This window comes from Meira miltonrushii, assembly GCF_003144205.1.
Source record: "Meira miltonrushii strain MCA 3882 unplaced genomic scaffold FA14scaffold_3, whole genome shotgun sequence".
NCBI lineage: Eukaryota > Fungi > Basidiomycota > Exobasidiomycetes > Exobasidiales > Brachybasidiaceae > Meira > Meira miltonrushii.
In genome coordinates, this window is record NW_020289945.1 from 1,204,255 (window position 1) to 1,217,151 (window position 12,897).

The 12,897-nt window shown below is 43.2% G+C and overlaps 3 protein-coding genes across 3 annotated transcripts; 2 read left to right on the top strand and 1 right to left on the bottom strand.

Moving 5' to 3' along the window:
- Nucleotides 1-155: 155 nt before the first annotated feature.
- FA14DRAFT_147582 (cytochrome P450) lies at nt 156-2,018 on the bottom strand (the record flags this gene model as incomplete). The annotated part of the gene is made up of 2 exons (XM_025497352.1): nt 156-948; nt 982-2,018. The coding sequence occupies 2 exons, from the start codon at nt 2,016-2,018 to the stop codon at nt 198-200; spliced, it is 1,788 nt and encodes a 595-aa protein (XP_025353942.1). The 3' UTR covers nt 156-197.
- Nucleotides 2,019-3,157: 1,139 nt separating this feature from the next.
- FA14DRAFT_161395 (zf-ZPR1-domain-containing protein) lies at nt 3,158-5,026 on the top strand. The gene has a single exon (XM_025499099.1). The coding sequence runs from the start codon at nt 3,175-3,177 to the stop codon at nt 4,927-4,929; it is 1,755 nt and encodes a 584-aa protein (XP_025353943.1). The 5' UTR covers nt 3,158-3,174; the 3' UTR covers nt 4,930-5,026.
- An 85-nt stretch (nt 5,027-5,111) lies between these two features.
- FA14DRAFT_161396 (uncharacterized protein) lies at nt 5,112-7,008 on the top strand. The gene has a single exon (XM_025499100.1). The coding sequence runs from the start codon at nt 5,212-5,214 to the stop codon at nt 6,901-6,903; it is 1,692 nt and encodes a 563-aa protein (XP_025353944.1). The 5' UTR covers nt 5,112-5,211; the 3' UTR covers nt 6,904-7,008.
- The last annotated feature ends 5,889 nt before the right edge of the window (nt 7,009-12,897 follow it).

A 12,897-nucleotide genomic window follows, 5' to 3' on the forward strand; every position in this document is an offset into this window, starting at 1 on the left:
GGAGTTGGAGGAGCGGAAAATTTAATTGCTAAGTGGGGTAAAGTAAAAATACCCCGAACCCAAACGCTTTTGAGGTAAAACAAAGGTGCCCCGAATTCAAACGCAATTGATATAACCAAATCAAATTATGTCAGAAAATGTAGATACGATAGAAAGCAAGGCAAATAGAAAGCATTAATAAATACAGTAGAAAGTTTTCACTCGTTGTAATTACGTGGAGTGATGATGCATTGATAAGAATCCTTCATCGGATGTGTAACGCTATTGGCGTACATTGGTGGCCAATCGCTGGTTTGACCTTGTTGTTTTGATGCCCAAGTGAAATCGTATTTTTGTAACATGGCAGCAAGGAAAGAAACTCCTTCAAATCCGGCCAAATTCATACCAAGGCATAATCTAGGTCCAGCATTAAAGACATGGAATTTCCATTGAGATTGTTGTACGTACGACCAACCACCTTTTTCGTCCTTTTCGAGGAATCTCTTGGGATTGAATTGATCCGCATCTTCGCCCCAAACTTCTGGTAATCTGTTCATCACCCAGTCTGACCATCCAACTCTTTCTTTGGCGTATACCTTGATAGGTGGTAGGTTGTGAGGGTTTGGACCTTGCGGTACGATCACATCATCTCGCAAAATCTCTTTACCATTCTTGGGGACGGAAGGATGTAAGCGAGCTGCCTCATGGAAGCAAGCTAAAGTGTAAGGGAACTTTTTGAAATCGGTATAATTGACCCGTACACGTTGTTCAGCAGCATCGGGACCGAGAACACGATCAACTTCTTCACGAATCAATTTGACATGTTCTGGATTTGCGCAAAGTTCGTACAATAGCCATGAGAGTGTTTGTGCGGTAGTATCACGACCAGCAATCATGAAATTTAGAACGACTGTTAAAAGTGCTTCAGGATCTTGTGTTTGTTCCATGAATAATGCCAACAAGTCTTTACTGCTTTCACTTTGCAATGAAGATTTATGCAACTGCTCTTGACTGAATTCACTCTTTTCGTTCAAGTCGATTCCATCAATCTTGATACCTGCTTCTACCAATCGCTGTTTGATGATTGCAGTTCCGAAGTTTCGGATCAATTTGATGCTTGATCGCATGCGTGCTCCTTCAGGCGTGATTGCTTCGAGGATTCTCCAGAAAGGATTTACGAATCTTTTGTTCATCACACCTTGACTGAAATCGAATGCGACTGCGAATGGATGTGGATTTTCTAACGAAGCAGGATCTTCGGTTAGACATCCTAAGTCCGATCCGAATGCCATCTTTGCAAAACTTGATAAGGTGTATCGGAAAAAGAGCTCTGTCATATTCACCATTCCACCTTTTGCATCACTCATTCCAGAAGTTGTGCCATCTAAACCTTGAATAGAAAAACGTTTTTGCGAAGCGACTTTATCCAAAATTGTATCGATCGTGTTTAGTTCGTTATGCACAACAACTCTTACCCAATTATTGAATTGGTTTGCACTAAACATATGACTTGCCATCTTTCTTTGCGTTTTCCAAACATCGCCATCTGCCACAAAGATACCATCATGTCCTAAAAGATCGCCCAATTTATCACGAAATTGAAAACCCTTTGGATAATTTTCAAAGTTTGTCTTTTGAACGTATTCAATGTATTCTGGACGATTGATCATGATCATCGAACCTACACCTGCAAACGTTAGCCTATAACATTGTGTGGGTGACATGAGTGCTAATTCTTGAAATCTGTGAAATTGATTCGTTGTGCCAAATTTCATGATTTGATGTGTATGACCTATTAAAGGTAGCCCACCTGGAATATCATAAATACCTGATCGTTTGCCAGGAGAGAAAACGAGACGATCATGATAGATGAATCCTAAGATCAAAAGAGCCAAAACAGCTGAAGGCAAGATCAAGCCAAATCGATCGATTGTTGCTTGTAGAAGATTTGATGCATGATCAACGATTTGGTTTGATTGACCCATGCCAGCCGAAGATCCCGGGGTGGACACTATGTTGTTCCAATATGTGTGAGGCATTATGAAGGCGGGGTGGATCGATGAGGGGATGATGGATGATGAATGACTTCTATCTATTTATATCCTTACAGATGTATCGAGACTCTTTCACACATTGGTGCTTCGTTGAAGTATAAAGAATGAGTGGAGAAATAGGTGTGATTCATCAAGACTAAAGTGAACGTGTTTGTGGACTATACGAGTATACTTTTTATTGGTTTTAGAAGCGGCAATAACATTATTTTAGTGGAATCGATTTGAGAACCGCGTGATAAGTAACGTGATATAAGCGCGACTCTTCTAAGAACGGAAAACGGCCACAAAATGCAATCGGTGCCTTGATACATGGAATGATTCAATCATTCATGCTGAAAGGTAAAGGTGGAGAAATGTTGAAAGATCATGAGAAGGCCAAAGCATGCTAAGCAATCGATCAAGATCCATGGAGATGATTAATTATATTCAATTTAATTGGCATTTACACGGACCTCAATCGTAATCACGGCAATGCTTTCCCTTTTTTTCTAGAATGCGGGGAAGAAGCAAAGCTTCTCGAGAGTAATCTTGATTTTCTGTTGCCGTATTGCAGACACTTCTTACTCGCACGCAATGTATATTAAGATTTGTATCCTCCTCGCGCGTTCGGATCCCCCCACATGCTTCGAGCCAAGTGCCGGGTCGGGTAAACCTTGCACTGTCTGGCAGCGCACTTCGTATCACACCTGTTTTGTGCTATACAATTTATATATCTCTCAAAAATGAAGCGACAATTTAAGCGATTCCTACCCCGTTTTCCGCATTTCAACTACTACTTCCCCGAATACCGATAAAATGTATAGTAGTGGCTTACTCGGTTCTTAATTAGACATTGGATGGTGATGAGCAAGTCGATGTAATTAATCTTGCTAGCTTGCATTTTCTCATACTCTTAGAAAAATGTCCCAGCATCCAATGTCCAAGTCGTAAGACATCCTTCGTCTCCAGCTCGAGATTATGTAAGCAATACGCACACGACAGTTAGCGACTTAGCGTGCACACGTGCTGAATAATAAATTTTTAGAAGCTTCTCGTGGCGTGGAGGTTCATCCCTAAGAAATTGAGAGTGACTTAAGAACAAGAATACCTACTGATAACCATTCTCTCTTCCATCATCCATCCTCAACAAATATAGATCAAAATGTCAGCAAACAATTCAAACGATCCATTCTTCAAGCCGATCGGAGAACAGGTGGCAAATAATGCAGGGGAAGAACAAATGGCAACGCCAACTGCAGGCTCTGAAGTTGAAGGACAACAAGATCAAGATCAACCAGTTCAAGAGATTGAATCACTATGTATGGAATGCGGTAAGATGGGATCAACAAGACTGCTTCTAACATTCATTCCATACTTTCGTGAAGTAATTATCGCTTCTTTCTATTGTGAACATTGCGGAAACAGGAACAACGAGATCCAATCTGCTGGAATGATTCAACCAAAAGGATGCATTTATACAATTCATGTTACAGCAGTTTCTGATCTCAATAGACAGGTCGTCAAAAGCGAACATGCAACGATTACTGTTCCTGAGATCCAATTGACCATCCCGAACAAACGCGGTCAATTGACAACTATCGAAGGTATCTTGAGCGACACCTTACGTGACCTAGAGATGGATCAACCCTTGCGAAAGCACATGCAACCTGAAGTATACGAAAAGATCGAACAAATTTGTTCTAGGCTGCGTATTGTCGTGGGAGAAGAGAAAGAAGAAGAAGGTGAAGAGCCAAGCTCAGCTGACAACCAAGCACAAGAAGGTCTAAGTTCAAAAGGACCTGTGGGCAACTCGCGAAAGACTGCAGACAAAGATGACGAATCACGACAATTCCCATCTCTCACTTTCAAGATCGATGATCCTACGGGTAACAGCTTTGTCGAATTTACAGGCTCGATCGAAGGAAAGGGAATGAGTGATGTCAAATGGAGTAAGCGTGATTACCCAAGAACGAAAGAGCAGAATACAGCTTTGGGACTGGGTATCAATCAAGAGGAGCCACAAGCAGACAAAGACACTAGAGAAGCAGGAACTGGACCTCAAAAGGGAGGCAGTACTGACTCAAAGGCAGAATCACGCGAGCAAAAGAGAAGCAAAGGACAAGATGGCGAAGCTGTTCCTATGGCAAGCAAAGCAGATGCAATCGATGCAACGGGTCTTGGTGGCGGATTTAACAGAGATGCAGGGGAGACTGAATTCGACAATGAAGAAGTGTTCACATTCCCTGGTACTTGCAGTAGTTGCTCTGCTCCTTTGGAAACGAATATGAAGAAAGTCAACATCCCTTACTTTAAGGATATCTTGATCATGTCAACAAATTGCGACTCATGTGGATATCGGGACAACGAAGTGAAGAGCGGTTCAGCAATTCCACCAAAAGGTAGAAAGCTCACACTTCGGGTTGAGGATGCCGAAGATTTGTCAAGAGACATTCTCAAATCTGAATCTGCTGGTTTGAGCATTCCAGATATTGATTTACATCTTGCGCCAGGAACCTTGGGAGGTCGTTTCACCACTTTAGAAGGTCTTTTGCAACAGGTGTATGACGAATTGTCCGAACGTGTTCTAATGCGTGGTGATTCTTCCATTCAAAAGGAGAATTTGGAAGGCTTCTTGGGCAAGCTAAAAGGTGTAATGAGTGCACAATTATGCCCATATACCGTCATCCTAGATGATCCTTTGGCCGACAGTTACATTCAAAATCCGTATGCTCCCGACAAGGATGAACAAATTGAAGAAGTAGAATACGAACGTACATGGGATCAAAATGAAGATTTAGGATTGAACGATATTAAAGTGGAAGATTACTCAGAAGAAAGCAAGCAATGGAGATTAGATGCAGAAAAGGGAAACAATGAAACTTCCCAATCAGCAAATGATACAAAGATGGATGGATAATGCATAATTCTACCCAGGATACCACTTTTCATTCTGTTTATCATAGACTTTTTGTATCATATGTTCTGCCAGCCATTAATTCCATATTTTGTTACAGCATATGCAGCGCGTATTTTTTGTCCCCCCGAATTCTCTCCCGTTCAATTGATCTAATGGGGAGCCCGTTCAAGAACAACACCGCGTCAAAACGCAAAAAAAACGGGTGTCCGGAAAAGAAGATCCCTCTTTCCAAACGTAAGGAGCTGTCCTATAACCCACCATCATCGAAAGGGTAAAAAGGTCATGGAAGGCATGACGACCTCACCGGAGGAAGGGATGCCTGGACCTTCCAGCGTGGCATCCTTGCTTGGCTTTATTGCATTGGTGTATTACATTGCAATTTGGTCAATTTCTCTTTTAGGATTACGTCAAGCACGGACATTATTTGGAAAGCCAGCAAGTAAGCAAAGTATTAATCAATTGCCCGTTTTGCCTTTACGAAATGCGTACTCTTCACCTCCAATCTCACCACCTTCATCACCAGACACTTCCAGAAATCCACAAGAAGAAGAAGAGCGAAGATTTCAATCGGGCGTGAGCATTTTGAGACCTTTGGCGGGATTGGATCATAATCTTGCTTCGAATCTCGCATCTGCATTTGAACAAAAATATCCTCGTGATTTATTCGAGATCATCCTTTCGGTTCGTGATGAGAATGATCAAGCATTACCCGTTGCAAAGCGAATTTGTGCTCGTTATCCAGACGTTCAATCAAGAATCATCATTGGAGATGAACCAGCCGGCGTGAATCCAAAGATTTGCAATTTGGTCAAGCCGTATGCAAGCGCTCAGTTTGATATCATATGGACATTGGATGCTCAAGTTCAAATGTCTCCTGATGCATTAGCCCGTGCAGTGGCTGCTTTGCAAGATAAACCTCGTCAACCTGCGCCTAGATGGATGAACAGATTACCACATGGAGGAGAGAATGCTCGAGTTGGCTTGGTGCACCATGTGCCATTAGGTGTCACACCTCATTCAACTTCGATGGGATCGCACATAGAAGCAATCTTCTTGAGTACAAATCATGCAAAGATGTACCTTGCAATCAACGCTCTTAGTGTGGATAGTTGCGTGATGGGTAAATCAAACTTGTACAGAAAGAGTGACTTGGCAAATGTGCCAGATTCTTTCTTCAACGTTGGTGCAGAAGGCACGCGAGGAGAACGTGGTGCTATTGGGAGTATTGCTTTCTCTTCTGCAGAACGAGCAAGCGAATTTGGATGGAATGAGTCTACTTCTGATAGCGAAGATAAAGTAAATGTTTCGGCAGGAGCAGCAAGACCGCTGGCACGCTTCTCTATTTACTTGGCCGAAGACAACATGCTAGCAACCTCTCTTTGGAAACCACCATTGAACCTAGCACACACTTTGGCCGCTCATGATGTTGCTAGAACATCGGTTGGTGAAGTGAAAAGCCTTGGTGATTATTGGAATAGGCGAGTACGTTGGATAAGAGTAAGGAGACACATGGTTCCCACAGCGACATACCTCGAACCTTTTACCGAATCAATTGTTTGCGGTGCAATTGCAACTACAGCACTGTTTCACGTTTGGTTGCCATGGCTTGGAATTACGCAAACTGGCATTCCAGGTTTTAACAAGGGTCGATATTTGCTTGGACTTGCCTTTTTCCTGATTCACCTGACACTTTGGCACATGATTGACTTTGCCGTTTTAGCAAGTATTCAGATCGCAGGTCGCAAGCCATCCATCACATCTTCTGTCTCTTCGACATCCGTCTCAAATTCCTCCAATCCTGCTCAATTGGTCGATTTCGATAAACCAGAAACCGTTTTGAAATTCAGATTGGCATGGCTTGCAAGAGAGTTGTTGGCTTTACCAATCTGGTTCGTGGCCTTGTGTGATAACAAAGTCACTTGGCGCAACAAGCGTTTCAAGATTTTATCAGATTCACGAGCCGCTCATATCTAATTAGTCACAAACATGCTCTTGCAGCCATCATGTAAAATTACACACACACACTTTGTACGATAGTCATCATGTACAGCAGTTGATTCAATTAATAAATGTAGTCGATTACAGAATGAGGGTATAATTGTACAGTAAAGAGATATGCTAGATAAATGTGCGTCCAAACAGAGAAAAGAAGATTTTCTGTTTGAAGGGTATTGAGAATGAAGATAAATAATGTATAAGAGGAACTTTAGTTAATTTTCAAAATTGGCAATCCTTTGCGAACCTTGTTTGTACGAACAGTACGAGCTGGACTGGGTGTGGCAAAATGAAAAGCATCCATCGTGACATTTTCATTTGTTTTTTCAAAGCCAGAAAGAGTGTTGGTCAGTGTGTTGGCAGATCGGTTTGGCGAAAAGACTGATTGATCAAATGCAGTCATGTTTGAAGGATGCAAAGAAGGCGAAGGCATAGAAGCACGAGATCTACGCAATTCAACCATCTTGTCAACTTCTTCTTGTCTTTCGATCTCCTTTTCCACATCACGCAAACGTAATCTCCACCATTTGCGTTCTTCTTGTCGATCTTGTTCCCATGAGACAATAGCTCCCATTCCTGCGCCTCCACACATTGCATTCATGTCCCCAATACGTGGAATGCTTTCAATGTCAATCTGACGAGAAGCAGAAATAGCAGCTGCTTGTGCTGCTTGACGTAGGCTAGGATTGGAGTTTGCATGTCGCAATTTGGACAAAGAAGGACGAGAAGGATTAGGCGAAGTAGGGGATGTCGAGAAAGTTTGACCGCTTGAGGTTGCACGTTGACGGTCAATGAAAGCTTCCTTCTTCTTTCCTACATCCAAACCGCAAGATTCAACTTTTGCAGCTGTACGGAAAGCAACATCGGCGAGATTTTGTTGAGATGGAGAGCGTGGGAAAGGAAGACCAGCTTGAAGAAGAGCGGCAAGATTGACTCTGTCCACTGCAAGAGCAGCATTGATAACAACTTCAGCAATGTGCTTCTCACGTCTGCGCCATTCCAATTGAGCAGCAATCTTCTTGTCCATCTCTTTGGTAGAGTTGTTTGCTGCTGTCGAGCGTTCTTTGCGTGCTTGAATACTTGTGCAGAATGAACGTTCGAAAGATTGATGCCATTGGCTGCCTTGATTTGTAGCAGAATCAAATTCGAAGTAAAAGGTAATCGTACCCGTCAATCCATTCTTGGATCCAACTTCAGTTTTGATCGGCATCACTTCCACTTCCAGAACGTCACTGTGACCCATGAGCGCATTCTTCCATTGTTGTACAGCCAAAATCTTTGACATACCAATATAGCCCAAGGCAGTGTATGTGTCCAAATCTTCCTTTGCGTTGTTTGGACCACGTTTGGTTTGTGTTGTTGGTGCGTTGCCTTTCTTCTTCACCTTCAATGAACGTGCATCGCGCTTTGTCAATACACAAATGTCATCAAAGACAAACACGTAAAGCTCTTCTTCCTCGTGGACTCTGTTGACGCCCTTGTTGCCGGTATCAAGGGAAGGAAGAGGTGGTGTTTGGCTGGAGTTGTTGCCACGGAGCAAGAATCCTGCAACTGATTTGCGTTTGGGCGCTTGAGAGTTCGTTTGATGTTCTGCTGCATCTTTGTCAGTTGCCTCATCTGAAACTTTGAAGTCAAAGTACGTGCTTGACAAGGCAGGAGAAGTCATTGTGCTTGAGATTGTAACATTGGAGCCAGCAGAAGGCGTTGAAGCTGAGACGGAAGAAGTCGAGCAGCCAGAAGCACTGCCAGATTCGAATCCAGGTTCATTCTCCAACAAAGCGGGAGAACTGCCAGGCGAAGATCCTAGCAAGCTCAATCTTCGCAAGCTTGAATGATGGGCGCTATCGAAGCAGCTCAACAATGGGCTTTGACCATTAAGACTTGGTGAGTCCCATTTGGATCTCTCCAACAGAGTCAATCTTTCCATCTCTGTCAAGCGAACGCAACGGATCTCTCCTTGCTTGATCAACTTGCGTTGTCTGTTTGCCAAGAACATACCTTCAGGTAATCCTGAAATGCGTTGTTCCAAAGAAGTGATGAGCTCGAAATCTTCTTCACGCGCCTTGACAGCGTTCATGTTTCCGATCAAACGCTCTGTTGCACGGTAGAGGGATGTAGTTGCATTCTTGTCCGGGTGTGCTTCATCCATCAATTCGTCCAATTGTTTGAAGAAAAGAGGGTACTTCATCAAACGTTGAACTGGCTTTAACAAAAAGCTTCCGAAACCCAATCCTTTGCATTCATCCAAGCTTGCTTGTTTGTCCATCGTTTCAGCAAACCAAGAAAGACTGCCTTTATCGCTTGAGATCGACAAAGATTCCAAAAGTTTGATGACCGAATCGTATCGGATCAAGTAAGATTGGTAAGCAGCAAGGCTATCAATCATTGGCTTGATAGCATCTGCCAAGGAAACAACAAGTGAAGAAGGGTGTGCTTTGATATTGGCATCCAACGCTTTGAACATTCTGACGTGAACGGCCAAGATGACGTCCAAATCATGGAACAGACGTGCAACTTCAACGGGAACACTGTCATGGAAAGCATAATCAGAGAAACGAAGAGGCTCGCTGAATGTACGCAAGATGCTCGTTACTTGAACGATGAAATTGTGTTCTGTGACGTAAAGTTCTTCAATCACTTCTTGACGGTGCATCTCCCGTTGGTCGAACTTCTGAAGTAAATCGTTGTACTCTGCTTGTCCGATTCTTGATCTCCAAGACATCGTTGAAGGTGCATCGATGAGTCTATTGGGCAAATGACCCAATCGAACGTACATCGGCACCTTGCTGAGCCTGCTCCATGAATCGGAAGAGCCACTTGCAGCAGGAGAAACAACCTTACCAGAAGCTGGAATGCCGTCCAAATCCGCCAGGTCACGGTTCTTGACCCGGCGACGTGGTGGAACGGGAGGCGCTGCACTTCTGCGTTTTGGATTGACTCTGGCAGAGCTTTCCTCCATGGCAGTTTCAAATTGTTCACCGCTTAATGAAGCACAACTTGCAATTTCTTCAACGATTGCTTTTCGATCGTTCAATACGTCCGTCTTTAATTCTTCTGTTTCCTCCATCCAACATCCCAAATCGTTCAAGAACGTTTCAGAAGATCTACTGACGTGATTGGATCTACGCGCAGGTCTGGCAGGAGGTAAAACGGATTGCTCTGCCTTTACAGAATCAGAGCGCAAACCCAAACCTTTGAGTAGTGCATTATGAGATGTGATGTCGCTTGAGCATCTTCGATGAACGCGGTGAGCTTCTCTGAAATTTTCTTCTTCCTCTTCATGTTCAGTATTAATTTGATCAAAGAATGAAGTTTGCCGTGAAGAAGCCTGCTCTTGCGTTTGACCAGATGTGCTTGGATTGTCAATAAGGTGAGAAGCGCGTAATTGAGCTTTTTGTTTTTGCATCATGAGCAATCGTGGAGATGTGACGTTGTCTTCTTCTGAATGAGCCTCTTCCTGCGAATTTGCTGAAGCGGTGCGGGAGCCACTTGATAGCTTTTGTTGTTGCATCACATTCTCACTGCATGCACTCTTGAACGTGTCCGAAACTGAGCTTTCCGATGATCGTAAAGGCGATGAAGCTTGTTTCTTCTCACGTCTTCGGACAAGCGACTGAAGTGACTTTGATCTTTGTAGAGGTGCCATTTTTTCTCTCTTTCTTGGGCTGCTTTTTGGCTTGTCAAATGAACCTGGAATCTCGAAATTTTCTGCAGAGCTGCTCAAAGACCAGGAAGAAAGATTCACGTTTGTCGATAGATCGTTTTCAAAATCCAAGAAACGATCGCTAGGCAAAGATGCAAGTGCGGTGACCAGGGTTGGTGCGACTGAAGAGACTGATTGTCGGTTGAGTACGGATGAGACTGATGGTTTCGAATCTCCAACACTTTGGTAAAGAGAAGATAACGTGTATGATCGTGTTCTCGATCGGAAAGATTGTGGTGGAAAGGATGAATTCTGGGGATATGCAAAAGTACGTTTGTCCTTATATTTGATCTCGTTGAAACATCCGTTGGATCGATTCACTCTTTCATCGAACACCGATGCAAGGTCAGATTCTGAGCCAAATGATTTTCCCATACCTCTTTCAGCTTTTGTCCAGCCTGGCTTATCGGTACCGCCTATGCCAAGCTCATGTCTCGCTTTCTGGCCGAATAACAGGCTTGAATCATGCATATTCTTGTCATTCCCAATCTGATTCAATGCCCAACGATGAATTTCACTGCGAGAAGAAAATAAACCATTTCCACTGATAGCTGTGCTTAACTCATTCTGTGCCTTAATTTGGGTAAATTGCTTGTCGAAATTGTGAATTCCTTTGTCCAGATCCTTGGTAGAATTTCCTCCGACATCCTGCCTTTGAACGCACGGTCTTTCGCTATTTTGTCGGCGATAGTGTTGATCTTCTTGCTTGAATCTTACATCACCCTGCAATGTTTCTGATTCTTCCAGGCCTTCTTCATGCACCTTTTTGTTGTCAAAAACAGAACTTTCTTCCAGTTGGGATCTCTTCTGTCTCAGATTTGTTTGTTCTGGCTTTTGGTCTGTCAATATTTGTTTTGCATTTGGTGCAAAGGTTGCATATGAATTCTCCCGGGAAGCCGGGCTGTTAACTAATTGAGAAATAGTGCTTCCTTCCCGAGAAGCATGGGAAACCCGACGGTAAGCCTGAATTTGTGTTGAAGAGTGGTCTTGTGCATCTTTCTGCATCAAAGCATTCGTACGGCAAGAGTTTTCCGCGTTCAAACAATTTGCAGTGCATCCTTCCCTGCTTTGATTAAGGATTTTGTGGCTGATTATTTGTTTGTTTGTTTGTTTACTTGCAGCTGAGTCTAGAGCGAAATCATTTACGCTAACGTGAGATGATTCCTTTTGACCTGCATCGTTAATTGCTCTTGGCTCAAAAGCAGAATAAACGGACCTTCTCCTTTCAGCTTCTTCGGTACTCCTGTGTCTGCAATAAGATCTTCTCATTCGTTCTCTTTGTGCGTTTCTAGATGCATGACCACTGTCTTCATTTTGATCTTTACCTTCTTTTGCAGCAAATGTTGCTTTTTCCATCCCGTTGACAAATTGCCATTGAATTCCATCTTCCTGCGCGCTTTGACTTGCCTGCAGTGATGAATCACCTTCTTTAAGATTCACATCATTTGAACTTTGAATCGAACGAAGCTCTGAACGGGACTTTAATTCATTCGAATGTTTGGCCAATTCATCCTTTTTGAGAGACTTTGCAGCCGGAAATATAGCTTCTTCTTTTTCTCCAGCCTGAGAAGGATAATTGTTTATTTTTGGCCATTCTGCTTTGTTTGTTGTGTCTTGCTTGTCTGACTTTTTTTCCGTTTTCGCTGCCGAATTCGAACTTTGGTCACTCTGTACCGGCATAGAGGTCCGCCAATTTGTTTTTGCATACTGCCAATGTGCACGATTTGGTGTCTTGTCGGCAAATGCTTGATGACAATTTGACGCGTCTTCTTTTACAGTCGAAAGGCTTGGTGGCTGTGTTGTTGTATTTGTCATTCGGGTGCGGGCGCATTGTTGTTTTGTTTGTTTCATTTCGGTTTCACATTTTGGACTAAGGATGTTCAATGACCGAAGACCAATCGAATCTGCTGAACGACGCGGCTCAACTCGATATTGTATAGGCGTAGAGGGAACTGCTTCAATTGGACTGACAATCTCTTCGCATTTAGGTGGTGGACTGCCTTGATAGCGCTTCTTTGCTTCTTGTGGTCTGGGCTGAATCGTGCTTCTTCGTGGCGTTTGAGGCGTTCGACAAACATCAATCACATGATGGTCATATTGTTGTTGAGAAGCAATGGCTGCTGCTACTGCCATGTTTACAACTGATTTGATTCTCTTCCTTCTTCCTGCTGTCCCATGTGAGCCATTGTTTGTTGCTTGCGTACCTGCATCTATTGACGGAGATTGATTTTGATCGGCATTGTTTGGTGTCAAATTTTGATCTTCTGCAA

Bases quoted from the DNA above. Each gene is read 5' to 3' on its own strand.
- FA14DRAFT_161395 (XM_025499099.1), top strand. From the start codon at position 3,175: ATGTCAGCAAACAATTCAAACGATCCATTCTTCAAGCCGATCGGAGAA.
- FA14DRAFT_161396 (XM_025499100.1), top strand. From the start codon at position 5,212: ATGGAAGGCATGACGACCTCACCGGAGGAAGGGATGCCTGGACCTTCC.